At 38.5% G+C, this 16,731-nt stretch overlaps 2 protein-coding genes across 2 annotated transcripts; both read left to right on the top strand.

Annotated features, from left to right (window-relative positions):
• Positions 1-38: 38 nt before the first annotated feature.
• LOC114464247 (vicilin-like seed storage protein At2g18540) lies at positions 39-3,375 on the top strand. The gene is made up of 2 exons (XM_028448300.1): positions 39-147; positions 649-3,375. Exon 2 carries the CDS (start codon positions 1,452-1,454, stop codon positions 2,835-2,837), a length of 1,386 nt encoding a protein of 461 aa, XP_028304101.1. The 5' UTR covers positions 39-147; positions 649-1,451; the 3' UTR covers positions 2,838-3,375.
• Positions 3,376-6,599: 3,224 nt separating this feature from the next.
• LOC114464297 (protein FAM83F-like) lies at positions 6,600-15,973 on the top strand. The gene is made up of 2 exons (XM_028448343.1): positions 6,600-7,197; positions 14,295-15,973. The coding sequence occupies exons 1-2, from the start codon at positions 6,703-6,705 to the stop codon at positions 14,301-14,303; spliced, it is 504 nt and encodes a 167-aa protein (XP_028304144.1). The 5' UTR covers positions 6,600-6,702; the 3' UTR covers positions 14,304-15,973.
• The last annotated feature ends 758 nt before the right edge of the window (positions 15,974-16,731 follow it).

Raw genomic sequence — 16,731 nt, 5'->3', positions numbered from 1 at the left:
TGGATGTTTTCTACAGTTTTTAGGTCAAAAAAAGGAACAACCAGGTGTCCAGATGAAGCTAAAAACACTAGCTGAGTTAGCTTGCTGCAGCGTGATGTCCTTCACGTGTACGTCACTTTCTCTCCCCCTCACTGGGTTAATGAGCAGGTATTTAAGTCTAAAAGCATCTCAAAACATCAAGCAGACATTCTAGTGCTCACAGACAATATGAAGACTATCTTGCCAATAATCCTTCATAAAAGTAAAACACAAACTCTTTGCATTACTCGTGTACCACTCCCTCACTCCTCACGTCTTTCTCCCGTTTTTCTCGCACCTTTCGTCCGTCAAACGCACATTTTTTCTACATCTGTGTCCAGAGTGGCCTTTCATAATAAGATAAATCTACAAAATAATTAAGGGTTGCACAAATTAACACGAATTAAATGAAATACAAAGATGCATTTTAAACATTCTAATGAACTTTACATTTTAGAATAACAAATATACACAGTTTTAACCACTCTACATTTTTAACTTTTAAATTATCACATGGCTACATTAATAAAGGAATCCAACTTTCCTTAAAGCAGGTTATTTAGTTTTTTCAGAGGTAAATAAATACATTAATTGAAATCTGGTTACTGAAACAGTGTCATCATCACACAGGAATGCAATAGTGACATCGTCAAAGGAATGGATACTGGTGATGTGTCACCAGCCAATCAGCAGCCAGCAGAGGGAGCTTTATATGGAAACTTGTGACATCACACTCCAAGGCACTTTTAGAGTTCACCTCTGATCTAATCAAGCTTTAACCTTAGTGGTGTCAGACATTTTGTTGAGGTTGCATCTCACCAATAATCTAGAAAGACAGATTTGAGCTCAGAGCAAAGGACAAAAAGGCTAAAACCAAGTGGACTATGGCTTTTTGTAAGAGGCATTATGAACCTTACCGGTTTAGGATGGATCGTGCAAACCATTATATTCAGGATAAAGAAAAAACAACAAAGTCATCCAAGAACCTTCCTGGTAAAGACCCTCTTCTCCTCCCTAAGTGCAAACAAACTGACCTTGTAAGGCAACAGCGTGAGGCAAAGAAAGAGATGCAAAGGAAAGAAGGTGAGGAAAAACTTAAACAACGTAAAGCTTGTCAGTTAAAATACAAAGAAAAGAAACATTTGAAGGAAAAACCACAACATGAAGAGAAGTCAATGAAGCCAGCATGTCGGCAAAATGTTGTTACGCAGGTTGATAAAGAAAGTGAGCAAAAGAAAAAAAAGATGTCACCCTACAATATTACAATTGTAGAGATCTGTCAGCTCCCTGATAAGTACAATGGCACAACAGGTGAACTTATAATGGGACAAGGAGAGGAAACATTTGAAGAAGAAAGTAAAAAGACAGAGGAACAAGGAAAAGAAAGCGTGGATGATGCAAGTGTGATAAGAAACATTGACGAGGAGCGTTGAATGACTGAAGAAGAGTTAGAGATGCTGGCACGTCACCAGGACTTCATCATGCAGAAAGAACTTAAGGAATTTGAGCAAGATAAGAGGGTACAAAACATAAATCAACAAATTACTGCACTTAAGCTGCAGAGTGATTTAGTTGATCAGATTTTTGAAAAGGAAAAAATCCAAGCTGAGAAGATGGAAGAGAAAGCACGTTTAGATAAGTTGAAGGGATGCGACACTGGGAAAGACGGCAGGATAACTGGTCAACGACACAGACAAAACTGCACTGAAAATGCTAAGTACATCAAAACACAGATAGAAGAGCGCAAAAAGCAGGTGCAAATAGAAGAAGATAGGAAAAAGAGTTGTGAAAAGGAGTATGCAGAAATGGACCAGGAATGTATTCAGTCACACTTAATGGCTAGGGAGGCCAAAAAGGCTGAAACAAAGTGGAATGCCCAACAAAACTTACTTCTTACTAGGGAGAAAAAACGGGCGAAAAAGGAAGCATTAGAGGGAGAAATACAGGAATCCCTTCAAATCAAAGATTGGATCAATAAGAAAGATTCTCAACAGGCAGAAATTGCTGCTAAAAAACAAAAACTCAAGCAGCTACGACAGATACCTGTTGATTTGGTGTCAGATCAACTTAAAAGAATAAATCAGAACATGAAACAGGACCATGAAGCGGAATTTAAACGACTCAAACGAATCAAAGACGATGAGTGGAAAAGAAAGCAAAAAGTGTTGGCTGAGAATAAAGCAAATAAGATCAAGTCGTTGCAGAAAGGTTTGGCACAGCAGTTGGAAACAAAGACTCAATGCAGGGTCACAGAACTTGCTCATCAGCGAAAACAGCAAGAAAATGATGTCAAAGAACTTCAGGCCCACCTTGCCAAACAGAAACGGGAAGATGAGAAGCGTCGACAGGATTTGCTGACTCACAAAGAACTCCTGAAAAAGCAGGTGAAACAACAAGAGTCTTTGAAAAAACAAAAACTTAATGAGGAATTAAATAATGAAAAGAAACTTCTCAATCGCCAAAAGTTAAAATCCAATCGGATCGACGAATACATAGCGGACAAAAATAAGGAATATGTAGAAATCCGCAATCAAGAAAACCTGTTACGTTTTCGAACCGGCAGCCACTATCACCCTAGTTTAGCTAATAAACCTGGGGAAAACAAATCTGATGGCAAAGTAGTTCTCCCCCCGATTGGACCAATAAGACAACAAAAGAAAAGACTAGTCCTTCCCACCACCCCCGATCGTCTTCCAACACAGTCTTTCCTTCCACCTGTTGCTCCCAACAAAGGGAAACAAACCACCAACTACGCCTATTACCAGCAAGTTACAATAGGTAAGAGGAACACGGCTAGTCCCAGTAGCTCCCAACTCTAAGATGCTGCCACCCCCGTGACCCGACTACGGATAAGTGAAAGAAGATGGATGGATGGATGGATGGATGGATGGGTACTCCAGCACACAGAATACTAAGGACAGTCCTGCTATCTTCCTGTGTTTTCATAAGTGAAAAACAGCAGCTTGGGACTTGATGCAGGAACAGGATCCATAACTGGTATATAGAGAATATTTCCAACATACAGAGTATATCTCAGCTAAGATGTGGGATCTGAACAGCAGAGGCTTTAACAACCTGCAAGCTTAGCTGTTCTGATGGTGGAGTTTCTCTGCCTCTCATCAAACTCTGCAGGCACAGAGATGACGACCTTCTGGACTGACACCTGCAGATGTTGTTCAGCCTTTTTTCTCATCTTCAGCAGGAACCTGGAGCCAATGAACTCTGGGCTCACAGTGAAGGTGTGGTTAGTGAGATCTGAAACTCTGCACTTCCATTCTTGTTCATCACCTGAGGGAGAGAGAGAACGCTTCAGATACACAGTCTTAAACATGTTATGGAAATATTATAGCATACAGTATAAATAAAGTCAAAATGAGACAAAATATCTGTTGTGGAGTTTTTCCATGAAAAAAAAAAAACAAAAAATGTACAGAGGCACTGACTTTTTCAGAATCAGATTTAGAAATATTTGAACCCATTTATAGAGTAGCTTAAATTCACCATTTAATTGGCAGGTTGCACATTGACTACTGGTTGTGTTTTATATCAACATTATTTGACACACACATACACGCACACACGTAAAATAAAACATACCAGTAAAATAAATATTACATTTATGTCCCTCTCGCCACTCAGGGGTGCTGATGCACTCCTAACACCCCCACTTCCCGCAGCCCTGCATTTCCAGAGTTTTAGAAAAAAATTGCTTCACGTGTAAAAAATCCTCCTATAAAAGTCCTTTTATATGGCTGTAATAAAGGAACGTTTTTAATGCAGCTGATAGCTCAGTTTTAATAAAACAAGATAACTATTATATAATCGTTACAAAAAATGAAAACTGAATAATTAACACCTGTTGCCATGTCATTTTGTGCGGCCCCCACAAAAGAAAGTAAATGCACAAAAAAATTACTCAAAAAACACAAAATTCCAGAAAAATACATTAAAAGACAATAAAAATGATTCCAGCAAACCAAAGGTAAAAGTCAACAAAAACAAAGAAAATGAGAAAATATATACAAAAATACACAAAAATGAATCCAAGAACAAATATTATGACAGAAAAATACACTAAAGGACAACCACAATGAATAGAAATAATTCCACAAAAGATTTTAGAAAAATTACTCTGGGGCGCCGTGGGGGGCTAGGTTGGGGTGCCTGGGGGCCGGCGGGGAGACTCCCAGCGGCCCCCTGGTGCCTTATGCGGCTTGGGGTGTGGTCGTCCTCCCTGGGCGGGCTGCTCCTGGTGCTGCATCCGTTCCGGGTCCTTCTGGCCTGGGGTCGGGCCCCTGCTGGCTCTGGGCTCGCCGGCGGGTGCCCACTGGCTGCCTGTTCGGCGCGGTTCTGGTCGTCTGCTGGGTGTGGGCTTCGGCTCCTCCGCTGGGGCCTCGGGCAGGGAGTTCTCTGGGCCCTCCCCTCGGGGGGTTAGGCGCGGGGGTGGGGTGGGGGGGTGGGGGGGTCGATGGGGTGGGGGGTCTGGGGGTTGGGATCGGTGGCGTGGTGCGCTGGGTCCTTGGCTCCTTGGGGCTTTCTCGGGTGTGTATGGGGGGGCGATGGCTGCCTCTCGGCTTGGGATCTTGGGGGCGTTCGGGGGACTGCTTGGCCGTGGGGTGGTCGCCGGGGGCCCTTAGGCTGCCTGCTCTTGCTGCTGGCCTGACTGCTTCTTCGGGCCCGGGGGCGGCTCTTGGGTTTTGCAGTGGCGGTACTTGGAAATACATTTGTCATGGATGCACTGGCCTTGGGCTGTGGGATAACACTCATACTGGGCTCAACCTTAGACACGTTGTTCCCAAATACCTGTTTTATGGAATTTCCACTCACCTCTTCCTCTGTTCACAGCCACCACCATTATTCCTAAACCACACACTGGTCACCAAACTGGCTTGACAACACAACAATAAACACAATATACACAACCACAATTTCACATCGCATCACTTAAAACTATTCCTCACCCATTCCATATCCTATCTTGTATCCCTCTTCCCTGCTAACTTCCCCACCCCCCTCCAACCCCTCACCTTGGTGTAACACTGCCCTCTCTTTTTTACATCCTCCCTTTAATAAAGTATTTCTTACCCTTCCCTAGGGAGGGCTGGTGACGGTCACAATTATGCAATGAAATAAATAAATTTATTTAATTGCAATAATAAAATATGCATTGCTGTCAAAAGATTGCACTTCTTGTAGTGTTAACCTTCGAAAGCATGTGCAGACAAGGTAAAAAAAAAAAAAAAAAAAAAAAAAAAAAAAAAAAAAAAAAAAAAAAAAGAAAAATTACTCCAAAACCACACAAACACCAAAAATATGCAAAATGACAGAAATACACACAATCTCTCAAAAACAGAAAAACCCACAAAATAACACTAAACCACACATATAAATATACAAAATATCAACAAAAAACACTCCAAAAACAGTAAATAATGAACATATTTTGACTCTTTATTTTTCATAATAACTTATGACATCTAACGCTTTTAAGATTCTGCTGAATTGAAGTTTTACCTAAAAACACGATTTTTTTTTTAGTCTAACACTATTTTTATTAACATTTTTTTTCTTTTTTTGTCAAAGTTGATTAATCATGTGTTATACATATCAAAAATGCCACCTATCAGCCAACATCACTTTAATCAGTTGTATTAAAACAAGATTATTGTGTTCATTAAAAAAAATTAAGTAAAAAAAAAAAAAAAACGACAAAAATCTGCTATACTGAATAATGAACACCATTTTGTGCAGACCCCAAAGCAAATGCACAAACTGAATAAAAAAACACTAAAAATGCCAGAAAATAGTACATTGAAGGCTTAAAGGTTTACACAAAAATGAGTCCAGAAACCCCAAATTTTAAAAGTTTACATTTACACAAAAGTGACTCCAAGAACAAAGACAATGACAGAAAAATACACTAAAAGAAAACCAAAATGAATAGAAATCACTCCAAAAGCACACAAGATACACAAAATGCCCCCAAAACCAAACAAAAAACAACAAAAACATTCACAATGAAAATAAACACATACAAAATGACAACACAATTACACAAAGTGTAACAAAGTGACAACAAAGATTCACAACGATGACACTAAAAACACACAAATGATTAAATATACAGAATGACAACAAAAAAACTCTAAAACAGAAATGAAACAATGAACACATTTTTACTACACATTTTTTATATTAACTTTTAGAAGTGAACATTTTAAAATTATTGCCTGAATAGTTTGTTGGGGATTTTTAGAGGATATGTATTCTGAAGTACTAAGTGGGAATAGAAAATACCAGATGTCGTTACCATGGCAACAGAATTGTCTTGGGAAAACTCTGCTGCATTACATTTTTTACCTAAAAACCCTGTAACTTTTTTCACAGACCCTAACATTATAATCATTTTTCATACGTATTAAAAAAAAGTTACCTAACAGCCACAACAACTTTAATATCAAAAACAAGTCCATATCGACACTTTTTGTGCTCAATCACTGCAGTGTGAAACGTTGCGTTCTGGTGACCTTGAACGCACCACGGCTCACCTCCAGGTCCCACCTCCAAAGCAGGTGAGAAACTTTCTCAGTGACGTACGCTGGGAATGAAGTCACTGTTGCTGGGACGGTTTCCTGGTGTTCGGCCGACCTCGGAGCTCCACTTGGGGCGACCCTCTCTGCTGCCATGGCCGAGTCCCAGCTCATGTGTATGGAGGACGCACACATTGGAGACAAAGTCCCGGATTCCAGGCCGGAGTTTTTCTACAGCGAGGAGCAGCGAGCGGCCATCGAGGAGCTAGTGAAGAATGGCGACGGAGCTTTTAAAACACGACTCAAAGAAGACAACATGAAGGACTTCCTGTCCGCCAAAGAGATACGACTGTTGTTGAACATTTTTAGACGTTATGACAGCGAAAGTGTGAGTATGACCAAAACACCCGCTGGGGCAGGGAAGGACGAGGGGGAGGAAGGACCGGTGACAGCGGACGATGACTCCGGGGTCCACTCCACCTACTGGCCCCAGATGTCGGACACGGAGGTCCCGCCTCTGGACATCGGTTGGCCCAGTGGGGCCAAGTTTAAAGGGGCGACCCGGGTGGCCATGCACACCCACCCCCCCAAAGAAAACGGGCCTCACATCAAACAGGTGGTGAGGAAGCTCATCCAAGAGGCGAGCAAGGTAAGAAAGACAGAAAAGAGAGTATTTAAGCAGCGTTTTTCAACATTGGGGTCGTGACCCCATGTGCGGTTGCCTGGAAATAAAATGGGGTCGCCTGAAATGTCTAGTAAAATTAAAATATCAAAACATTACTGATTAAAATTGATAATATTTTTAATTTAAACTTAAAAACAAAAAAATGTAAATATACGTTTATTTAAAAAAAAATAAAAAATGCGTTGTTTTTAAAATCAATAAATGCTTCAAGGATTTTTATTTGTCATGATGTGCATGAGCATGTACTGTACATTAGCACTCAGCAATATATCATGATTCAAGATATATAAGTTTTCTATTTTAGCGATATACAGTTGTGTGCGAAAGTCAGGGCACCCCTTTAAAAACAGCATATTTTATATATTTAAAAAGTTATATTCATATTTACTGTCTCTCTGGTATATGGGGAAAAAAAGACAATATTGTCAGGAAACAATGCATAGTTACATTTTATTTTATAAATTGAACAAAATTACAAAAATGAAAAACATAATTTTGGCATGTGCAAAAGTCGGGGCACCCTACACCATCAGTACCTTCAGTACTTAGTAAAACCCCCTCTGGCAGATATCACAGCTTGTAAACGCTTCTTATAGCCAACAACAAGTCTCTGGATTCTATTATTTGGGATTTTTCCCCATTCTTCCTTGCAAAAGGCTTCCAGTTCTGCAATATTCCTAGGACGTCTTGCATGCACAGCTCTTTTAAGGTCTACCCACAGATTTTTGATAATGTTTAAGTCGGGAGACTGTGAAGGCCATTCCAAAACCTTCAGCTTGCGTTTCTTGAAGTAGTCCATGGTGGATTTGGAGGTATGTTTAGGATCATTATCCTGTTGTAGAAGCCATGCTCTTTTCAGCTTTAGCTTTTTTACAGATGCTGTGATATTCGCCTCCAGAATTTGCTGGTATTTAATTGAATCCATTCTTCCCTCCACCCGAGCAATGTTTCCTGTCCCACTGGCTGCAACACAACCCCAAAGCATGATGGATCCACCCCCATATTTAACAGTTGGCAAGGTGTTCTTTTCATGAAATGCTGCTCCTTTTTTTCTCCAAACATACCTTTGCTTATTGTGGCCAAAGAGTTCTATTTTAACTTCATCAGTCCACAGCACTTGTTTCCAAAAGTCATCAGGCTTCTGTAGATGTTCTGTTGCATATTTTTGACGTTGTATTTTATGATGAGGTCGTAGATAAGGTTTTTTTCCACAGACTCTTCCATGAAGGTCTTGTTTGTGCAAGTATCGACGCACAGTGGAAGGGTGCACCACCACTCCTGAGTCTGCTAAATCTTCCTGGAGGTCTTTTGAAGTCAAATGTGGGTTTTGGTTTACCTTTCTGACCAGACTACGAGCTGTTCTCTCCGAGAGTTTCCTTGGTCTTCCAGATCTCTTCTTGACCTCCACAGTTCCCCTCACCTGCCATCTCTTAATTATGCCTCGCACTGTGGAAACTGCAAGCTGAAAACGCTTTGCTATCTTCTTGTAGCCCTCCCCGGCATTTTGGGCATCAATTACTTTCATTTTTTCTGTCTTACACAGCTTCTTAGAGGAACCCATGGTTGCTGAGTGTTTGTACAAGGTTTGTGGAGTCGCCGTATTTAAGAAACCCTCAAATTGGCACCAGCTGGCACTCCCTAATGACAATTGTTGACACATGCTTCAGGACCAATGAGCTGGTAGAGGTCTGAGCTTGTAAAAAGAATCTGACACTTTGAAACTCTCAGGGTGCCCTGACTTTTGCACATGCCAAAATTATGTTTTTCATTTTTGTAATTTTGTTCAATTTATAAAATAAAATGTAACTATGCATTAATGTTTCCTGACAATATTGTCTTTTTTTCCCATATACCAGAGAGACAGTAAATATGAATATAACTTTTTAAATATATAAAATATGCTGTTTTTAAAGGGGTGCCCTGACTTTCGCACACAACTGTAGAAAATGACGATGTCGCCTATGTCTCTTTTGTTAACTCGTTTTTATTTATATAATCACAGTACAAATAACAGCATACATTAAGTATTTAATATTATTCAAAGAGTACAGTCAAACTGTATCCTTCTTTACAATTATTTCATATTTTTGAGATATATATTTTATAACTTATTTTGTATTAAAATACTTGTTTTAGGAGTCACTGCTTTCACTACTTCTCAGAACAGCATAAAAAGCAGTTAGATGGATTACTGAGTGCGTTCTAACCCAGACCTTCCCCTAAAAAAGCTACGCTACAGAACTCACTAACACGTGTTGTCCCTGAGAGGAGAAAAAGCCAAAAGTGGCACATATTGTGCTGCTGTTTGTTAATAAATGTGTCTGTGTGGCATTTTGCAAATTTAACCCAGAATTGTTTTTCTGGTCAGACTTAGCTCAGTTAAAAATATCTAGATCAATGTCATGTATCTACATTTTGAGAAAAAAAATATTGAGACATGAGTTTTGGTCCATATTTCCCAGCCCTACTGTACATAACGCAATAACGTCCCCAAGTTAACGTTATAAAATAATGGTTCAAATATACAATGATATGCAAATCAATATTGACAATAATGTCACAGAAATAGATATAGAGTGCAGGAAGGGGCAGTTATTCTCTTTCAAATTAAAACACCACATCATTTCTCGAACAACTGTATTCTATACTTTCACTTTCTATGATATAAATCTAGTTCAAATAAAAAGCAGTTTTATGAGCTTAATTTATAATGTCACTTTGTATTTATAACATACTATAACAAACATGATTAAAAAAACTAGTTTTACAGAAAGAAAGTCTCTGAGGTTGCCAGACATTTGTGATATAAAAATGGGGTTAGAACTAGAAAAAGGTTGGAGGGGAACCACCGGTGTAAAGGCAACAGGTTCCAGTTCAAACAGTTCACGTCAGCTATGCTTCCAATGAGAACAAAACCTGTCAACCTTACACACAGTCTGTCTGTCTATCAAAAAAAAAAAAAAAAAAAACACATCAAAATCAGGTATAGGCAAGTGGCGGTCCGGGGAGCAGATGTGGTCCTTGGTCCAATTTTTTGGAACCCCATATTATAATCACAAAAAGACTAAAAAAAACACGCAAACACAAACAAAAGTCCTCCATTAATACACAAAAGGACAAGCAAAACACATTAAACTGACTCCAGTAACACACAATGACAACAGACATCTATGCAAAATGACTCCTAACAAACAGAACAACGAAAATACACAAAAATGATATAAAAAAAACAATAAAAAGCGCTATATAAATGCAATGCATTTTTATTATTACAAATATACAAATAGATTCACAACACACAGAACAACAAAAATACACAGAACGACAGAAAAATATACAAAACGACAACAAAATTCCACTAAAGAAGCAGAAAAACATGAAAAAGTACAGAAAAATACACAAAAGGACTACAAAAATAAACAAAAATGATTCCCAAAAATGCAAAATGACAATAAAAATATACAAATTGATTCAACACAGAACAACAAAATACACTGAATGACAGAAAAATATACAAAACGACAACAAAGATACACAAGAGGCTGAAAAACATACAAAAGTACAAAAAAATACATAAAAATGATTCCAAAAAAACACAAAATGACAATAAAATATGTATGGTTTCATAACAAACAGAACAAGAAATATACACAGAATGACAGAAAAATATACAACACAACAACAAAAACACACTAAAGAGGCGGAAAAACGTGCAAAAGTATAGGAAAATACACAAAAGGACAACACACTTAAACAAAAATGACTCTCAAAATGATAGTAAAAATACACATGTCGTATGTTTACGCCATCATTTTCTGTATGTATTTTGGGGGCCACACAAAATCTGACAGAGGAGCGCATGTGGCCCCCGGGTCGCCAAGTTGACCTTTTCTCACGTACACATATCGCCATGATTTACTAATTTACCACAAACTAAATAAAAACAAACTGCTGACACTACCTTTTGGATCACACAAAACCTTAACATAACTATATCTGCAGTAGCACCTCCAGGAATAAGGTTTACTCCTGAATGAAATAATCAGTCTTATTTAATCTCAAACTATTTAATGTATTTAGATGTTTTGCTCCTGAATTTCACTGTTATTATGCTACTTTCTCCAAAATACATCTTTATTAAACTTTTCATTGACAATTTTACATGTTGTAACTTGTAACTTTTCATTAAAATCATTAAATAAGGTGAAATCTTTTGAAATAGGTAATGTGGCCACACAATAGAACAGTAGAGAACTGAACAATAATCTAACTAACTAATCTTAACTAACCATAACTAAACTGAGTTTGATTTGGGAATTGGAATCACTTCTTAAAACCAAATCTCTGATTTTACCATAATTTATTTGTTTTTATTTATTTACATCCTCTGGTGCAGTCAGAACCATCTGGAACTAAACCCGCTCAAGACTGTGGAGATGACAGTGGACTTCAGGAGAAATCCCCCCCCACTCACCCCCCTTACCATTCTGAATAGCAAAGTGGCTACCGTGGACTCCTTCAGGTTCCTGGGATCCACAATCTCACAGGACCTGAAGTGGACCTCCCACATAGACACAACCAGGAAAAGGCACAGCAGAGGATGTACTTCCTGCGTCAGCTGAGGAAGTTCAACCTGCCCCAGGAGCTGCTGATAATGTTCTACACCTCCATCATTCAGTCTGTTCTGTGCACCTCCATCACTGTCTGGTTTGGATCTACAACCAAACTAGACAGACACAGACTACAAAGGATAATCAGGACTGCAGAAAAGATCATTGGTGTTGATCTGCCCTCCATCCAAGACTTATACCTGACCAGGGTCAGGAAACGGGCAGGTAGCATCACTGCAGACCCCTCACACCTTGCACACAATCTGTTTAAACTCCTCCCCTCCGGCAGACGCTACAGATCATTGTACGCCAAAACTACCCTCCATAAAAACAGTTTCTTCCCCCAGGCTGTCACTGTGATCAACACTACACAGTCATAGAGTGTCAGACCTGTTTCTGTTACTGTGAAATAACCTGGAACTAAACATAACAACCCTGGATCAACCCGTCACTGAGAATGTTTATGGACATAGTATTTTCATTTAAATGTTCACCTGCACTACTCATCAATGCACTACTATCTTATTATTATTATTGTATTTTTATTTTATTTTATTATTACTATTATTATCTTGTTATTTTTATTTAGTTTGCACATATTAGTCTAACTACTCTTATCTTTATACTCCTTTTTTTAATTTTTTTTGTCTTTATTCTAGTTGATTGTTATTATTTTATGTTACACTATCTGAGAGAGCACAGGTCACCAAAACAAATTCCTTGTGTGTATTCATACACTCTTGGTCAATAAAGTTGATTCTGATTATTATATTTCTTTCTAATTTGTTCGAGGATTTTGTTAATGCTCATTGTTTTCATTTTCAAGTCATTTATAATGTGACCTTTAGTTTAGTTTAGTTTTAGTTTTTAATAAATTAATAATGATGATTATTTTACTTTTTAATAACCTGAGGGGAGTTCCAAAAAGCGGGTTATGTTCAAACTTGAGTATCCCATTCCTGAAAGCGAGGTATGTTCTTCTCTGAGTATGTTACCATGGTAACGTTGTCCGTGAACTAAACCTGTTCACTGGCAGGTTTTATCAAAGAAACCCTGGGTTTCTACCTGGCTCCGCCCACCTGAACACTTTCTCAAGGAACACTTTCTTCCACAGAAAGGATCGACAGACACACAACTCTCCACTTGTTCCAAAGGTCCAGTGCATATCCAGCCGTAAACATCCCGCTTGAACAAGGGGGTTCACCATTCCCCGTTCTTTTTGTCAAAAAAATCTGGTCGATTGCATTGAGAGACCAACTGATCAATTCCATTATTCCAGTTTTGGATGAGACGCAGGATGCGCCTGTTAGATTCACGAGACCAGAGAAAACAAAGTATCAGCAGGGACAGATATGGGTGGGAAGAAAGGGAGAAAAAACAATGTGACTGCCTTTGTTGAGAAGCAGAAGAGAATCTGTGATAACCACAATTATTTATTTATTTATTGATCTGAATAATATCCACTGTTATCCAGGAAGTTTACTATTATTATAGTCAAAAACTCCAAAACAGCAAATAATGAACATATTTTTACTCTTTATTTTTCATAATAACTTACAACATGTAACGATTTGAAGATTCTAGCCTGAGAAGTTTGTTGAGGATATTAGGGCTGCACAGCACTGTTAGTAACAAGCCAGGTGACATCAGAGAAGGACATGAAGCGCTGAAAATATTCAAATGAGCACCACAAGTGTGTTAGTGCTCATGAGTACATAACATTTTACAGGGAAGACATTATTGCTATTCATGTTCTTGTTCTCAGGGATACAAACATTGTCTGGGGAAATGATTTTAGGTGCTGCTACTGTTAAAATGATCAATAATCAGTACTGTTAACAGCAGTAATATTATAGTGAAACTTGTGGGTTTTTTTCTTTTTCACTTTATGCAGTCAAATGTTATCTGTAGGTTTTATTTAACTGTCAATGTAGTATTGAGTCTTATTTTATCAGAAAAAATATCTGACCCATGACTCAGACATTAAAAAAATGAGCGCCACCAAGAAACCACCTTTAGTGCTCCTTGAGAACCAGATCAAAATTGTTGTGTTCACCCCTGGTTATGACATAAGAGCCTTATTTCATAACCAGGGGTGTACACAATGTTCAGAAGTGTGATGTTTGAACCTTAAGTGTACAATACAAATGCCTAAAGGACTATATAGTGAAGTACATACTGTACATTATGATACTAGACATGTTTGTACAAACAATAATATTGCTAAAGCAGATTCCATATAAATGATCCTGTGTTATATCACTTTGCAGCCAGTGAATTGTGCAACAGAAATACTTTTTATTCTTAAAAGTACTTTTGAGTACATTTCAGAGCCTGTGCTTTTTACTTTTATTTGGGTAGATAATTGATTACTCAAGTCGTTTGTTTACATAGGTATTTTACTTCTACTCAATCAAAGAATCTGGGTATTTTTGCTATCTCTGTCCACAGGCGAACTGAATCACGAAGTCCAGGATTGTTCCAACGTTGCCAGAGGAACTCTGAGCATCCACACGTGGCTCAGTGCGCTATCTGGATGTTTTCTACGGTTTTTAGGTCAAAAAAAGGAACAACCAGGTGTCCAGATGAAGCTAAAAACACGAGCTGAGTTAGCTTGCTGCAGCGTGATGTCCTTCACGTGTACGTCACTTTCTCTCCCCCTCACTGGGTTAATGAGCAGGTATTTAAGTCTAAAAGCATCTCAAAACATCAAGCAGACATTCTAGTGCTCACAGACAATATGAAGACTATCTTGCCAATAATCCTTCATAAAAGTAAAACACAAACTCTTTGCATTACTCGTGTAACACTCCCTCACTCCTCACGTCTTTCTCCCGTTTTTCTCGCACCTTTCGTCCGTCAAACGCACATTTTTTCTACATCTGTGTCCAGGGTGGCCTTTCATAATAAGATAAATCTACAAAATAATTAAGGGTTGCACAAATTAACATGAATTAAATTAAATACAAAGATGCATTTTAAACATTCTAATGAACTTTACATTTTAGAATAACAAAAATACACAGTTTTAACCACTCTACATTTTTAACCTTTTAAATTATCACATGGCTACATTAATAAAGGAATCCAACTTTCCTTAAAGCAGGTTATTTAGTTTTTTCAGAGATAAATAAATACATTAATTGAAATCTGGTTACTGAAACAGTGACATCATCACACAGGAATACAATAGTGACATCGTCAAAGGAATGGATACTGGTGATGTGTCACCAGCCAATCAGCAGCCAGCAGAGGGAGCTTTATATGGAAACTTGTGACATCACACTCCAAGTTACTTTTAGAGTTCACCTCTGATCTAATCAAGCTTTAACCTTAGTGGTGTCAGACATTTTGTTGAGGTTGCATCTCACCAATAATCTAGAAAGACAGATTTGAGCTCAGAGCAAAGGACAAAAAGGCTAAAACCAAGTGGACTATGGCTTTTTGTAAGAGGCATTATGAACCTTACCGGTTTAGGATGGATCGTGCAAACCATTATATTCAGGATAAAGAAAAAACAACAAAGTCATCCAAGAACCTTCCTGGTAAAGACCCTCTTCTCCTCCCTAAGTGCAAACAAACTGACCTTGTATGGCAACAGCGTGAGGCAAAGAAAGAGATGCAAAGGAAAGAAGGTGAGGAAAAACTTAAACAACGTAAAACTTGTCAGTTAAAATACAAAGAAAAGAAACATTTGAAGAAAAAACCACATCATGAAGAGAAGTCAATGAAGCCAGCATGTCGGCAAAATGTTGTTACGCAGGTTGATAAAGAAAGTGAGCAAAAGAAAAAAAAGATGTCACCCTACAATATTACAATTGAAGAGATCTGTCAGCTCCCTGATAAGTACAATGGCACAACAGGTGAACTTATAATGGGACAAGGAGAGGAAACATTTGAAGAAGAAAGTAAAAAGACAGAGGAACAAGGAAAAGAAAGCGTGGATGATGCAAGTGTGATAAGAAACATTGACGAGGAGCGTTCAATGACTGAAGAAGAGTTAGAGATGCTGGCACGTCACCAGGACTTCATCATGCAGAAAGAACTTAAGGAATTTGAGCAAGATAAGAGGGTACAAAACATAAATCAACAAATTACTGCACTTAAGCTGCAGAGTGATTTAGTTGATCAGATTTTGAAAAGGAAAAAATCCAAGCTGAGAAGATGGAAGAGAAAGCACGTTTAGATAAGTTGAAGGGATGCGACACTGGGAAAGACGGCAGGATAACTGGTCAACGACACAGACAAAAACTGCACTGAAAATGCTAAGTACATCAAAACACAGATAGAAGAGCGCAAAAAGCAGGTGCAAATAGAAGAAGATAGGAAAAAGAGTTGTGAAAAGGAGTATGCAGAAATGGACCAGGAATGTATTCAGTCACACTTAATGGCTAGGGAGGCCAAAAAGGCTGAAACAAAGTGGAATGCCCAACAAAACTTACTTCTTACTAGGGAGAAAAAACGTGCGAAAAAGGAAGCATTAGAGGGAGAAATACAGGAATCCCTTCAAATCAAAGATTGGATCAATAAGAAAGATTCTCAACAGGCAGAAATTGCTGCTAAAAAACAAAAACTCAAGCAGCTACGACAGATACCTGTTGATTTGGTGTCAGATCAACTTAAAAGAATAAATAAGAACATGAAACAGGACCATGAAGCGGAATTTAAACGACTCAAACGAATCAAAGACGATGAGTGGAAAAGAAAGCAAAAAGTGTTGGCTGAGAATAAAGCAAATAAGATCAAGTCGTTGCAGAAAGGTTTGGCACAGCAGTTGGAAACAAAGGCTCAATGCAGGGTCACAGAACTTGCTCATCAGCGAAAACAGCAAGAAAATGATGTCAAAGAACTTCAGGCCCACCTTGCCAAACAGAAACGGGAAGATGAG

Source organism: Gouania willdenowi, chromosome 1, assembly GCF_900634775.1.
Source record: "Gouania willdenowi chromosome 1, fGouWil2.1, whole genome shotgun sequence".
Lineage (NCBI taxonomy): Eukaryota > Metazoa > Chordata > Actinopteri > Blenniiformes > Gobiesocidae > Gouania > Gouania willdenowi.
Note: the sequence above shows the minus strand (reverse complement) of the source record. Positions and strands in the feature narration are given on the sequence as shown.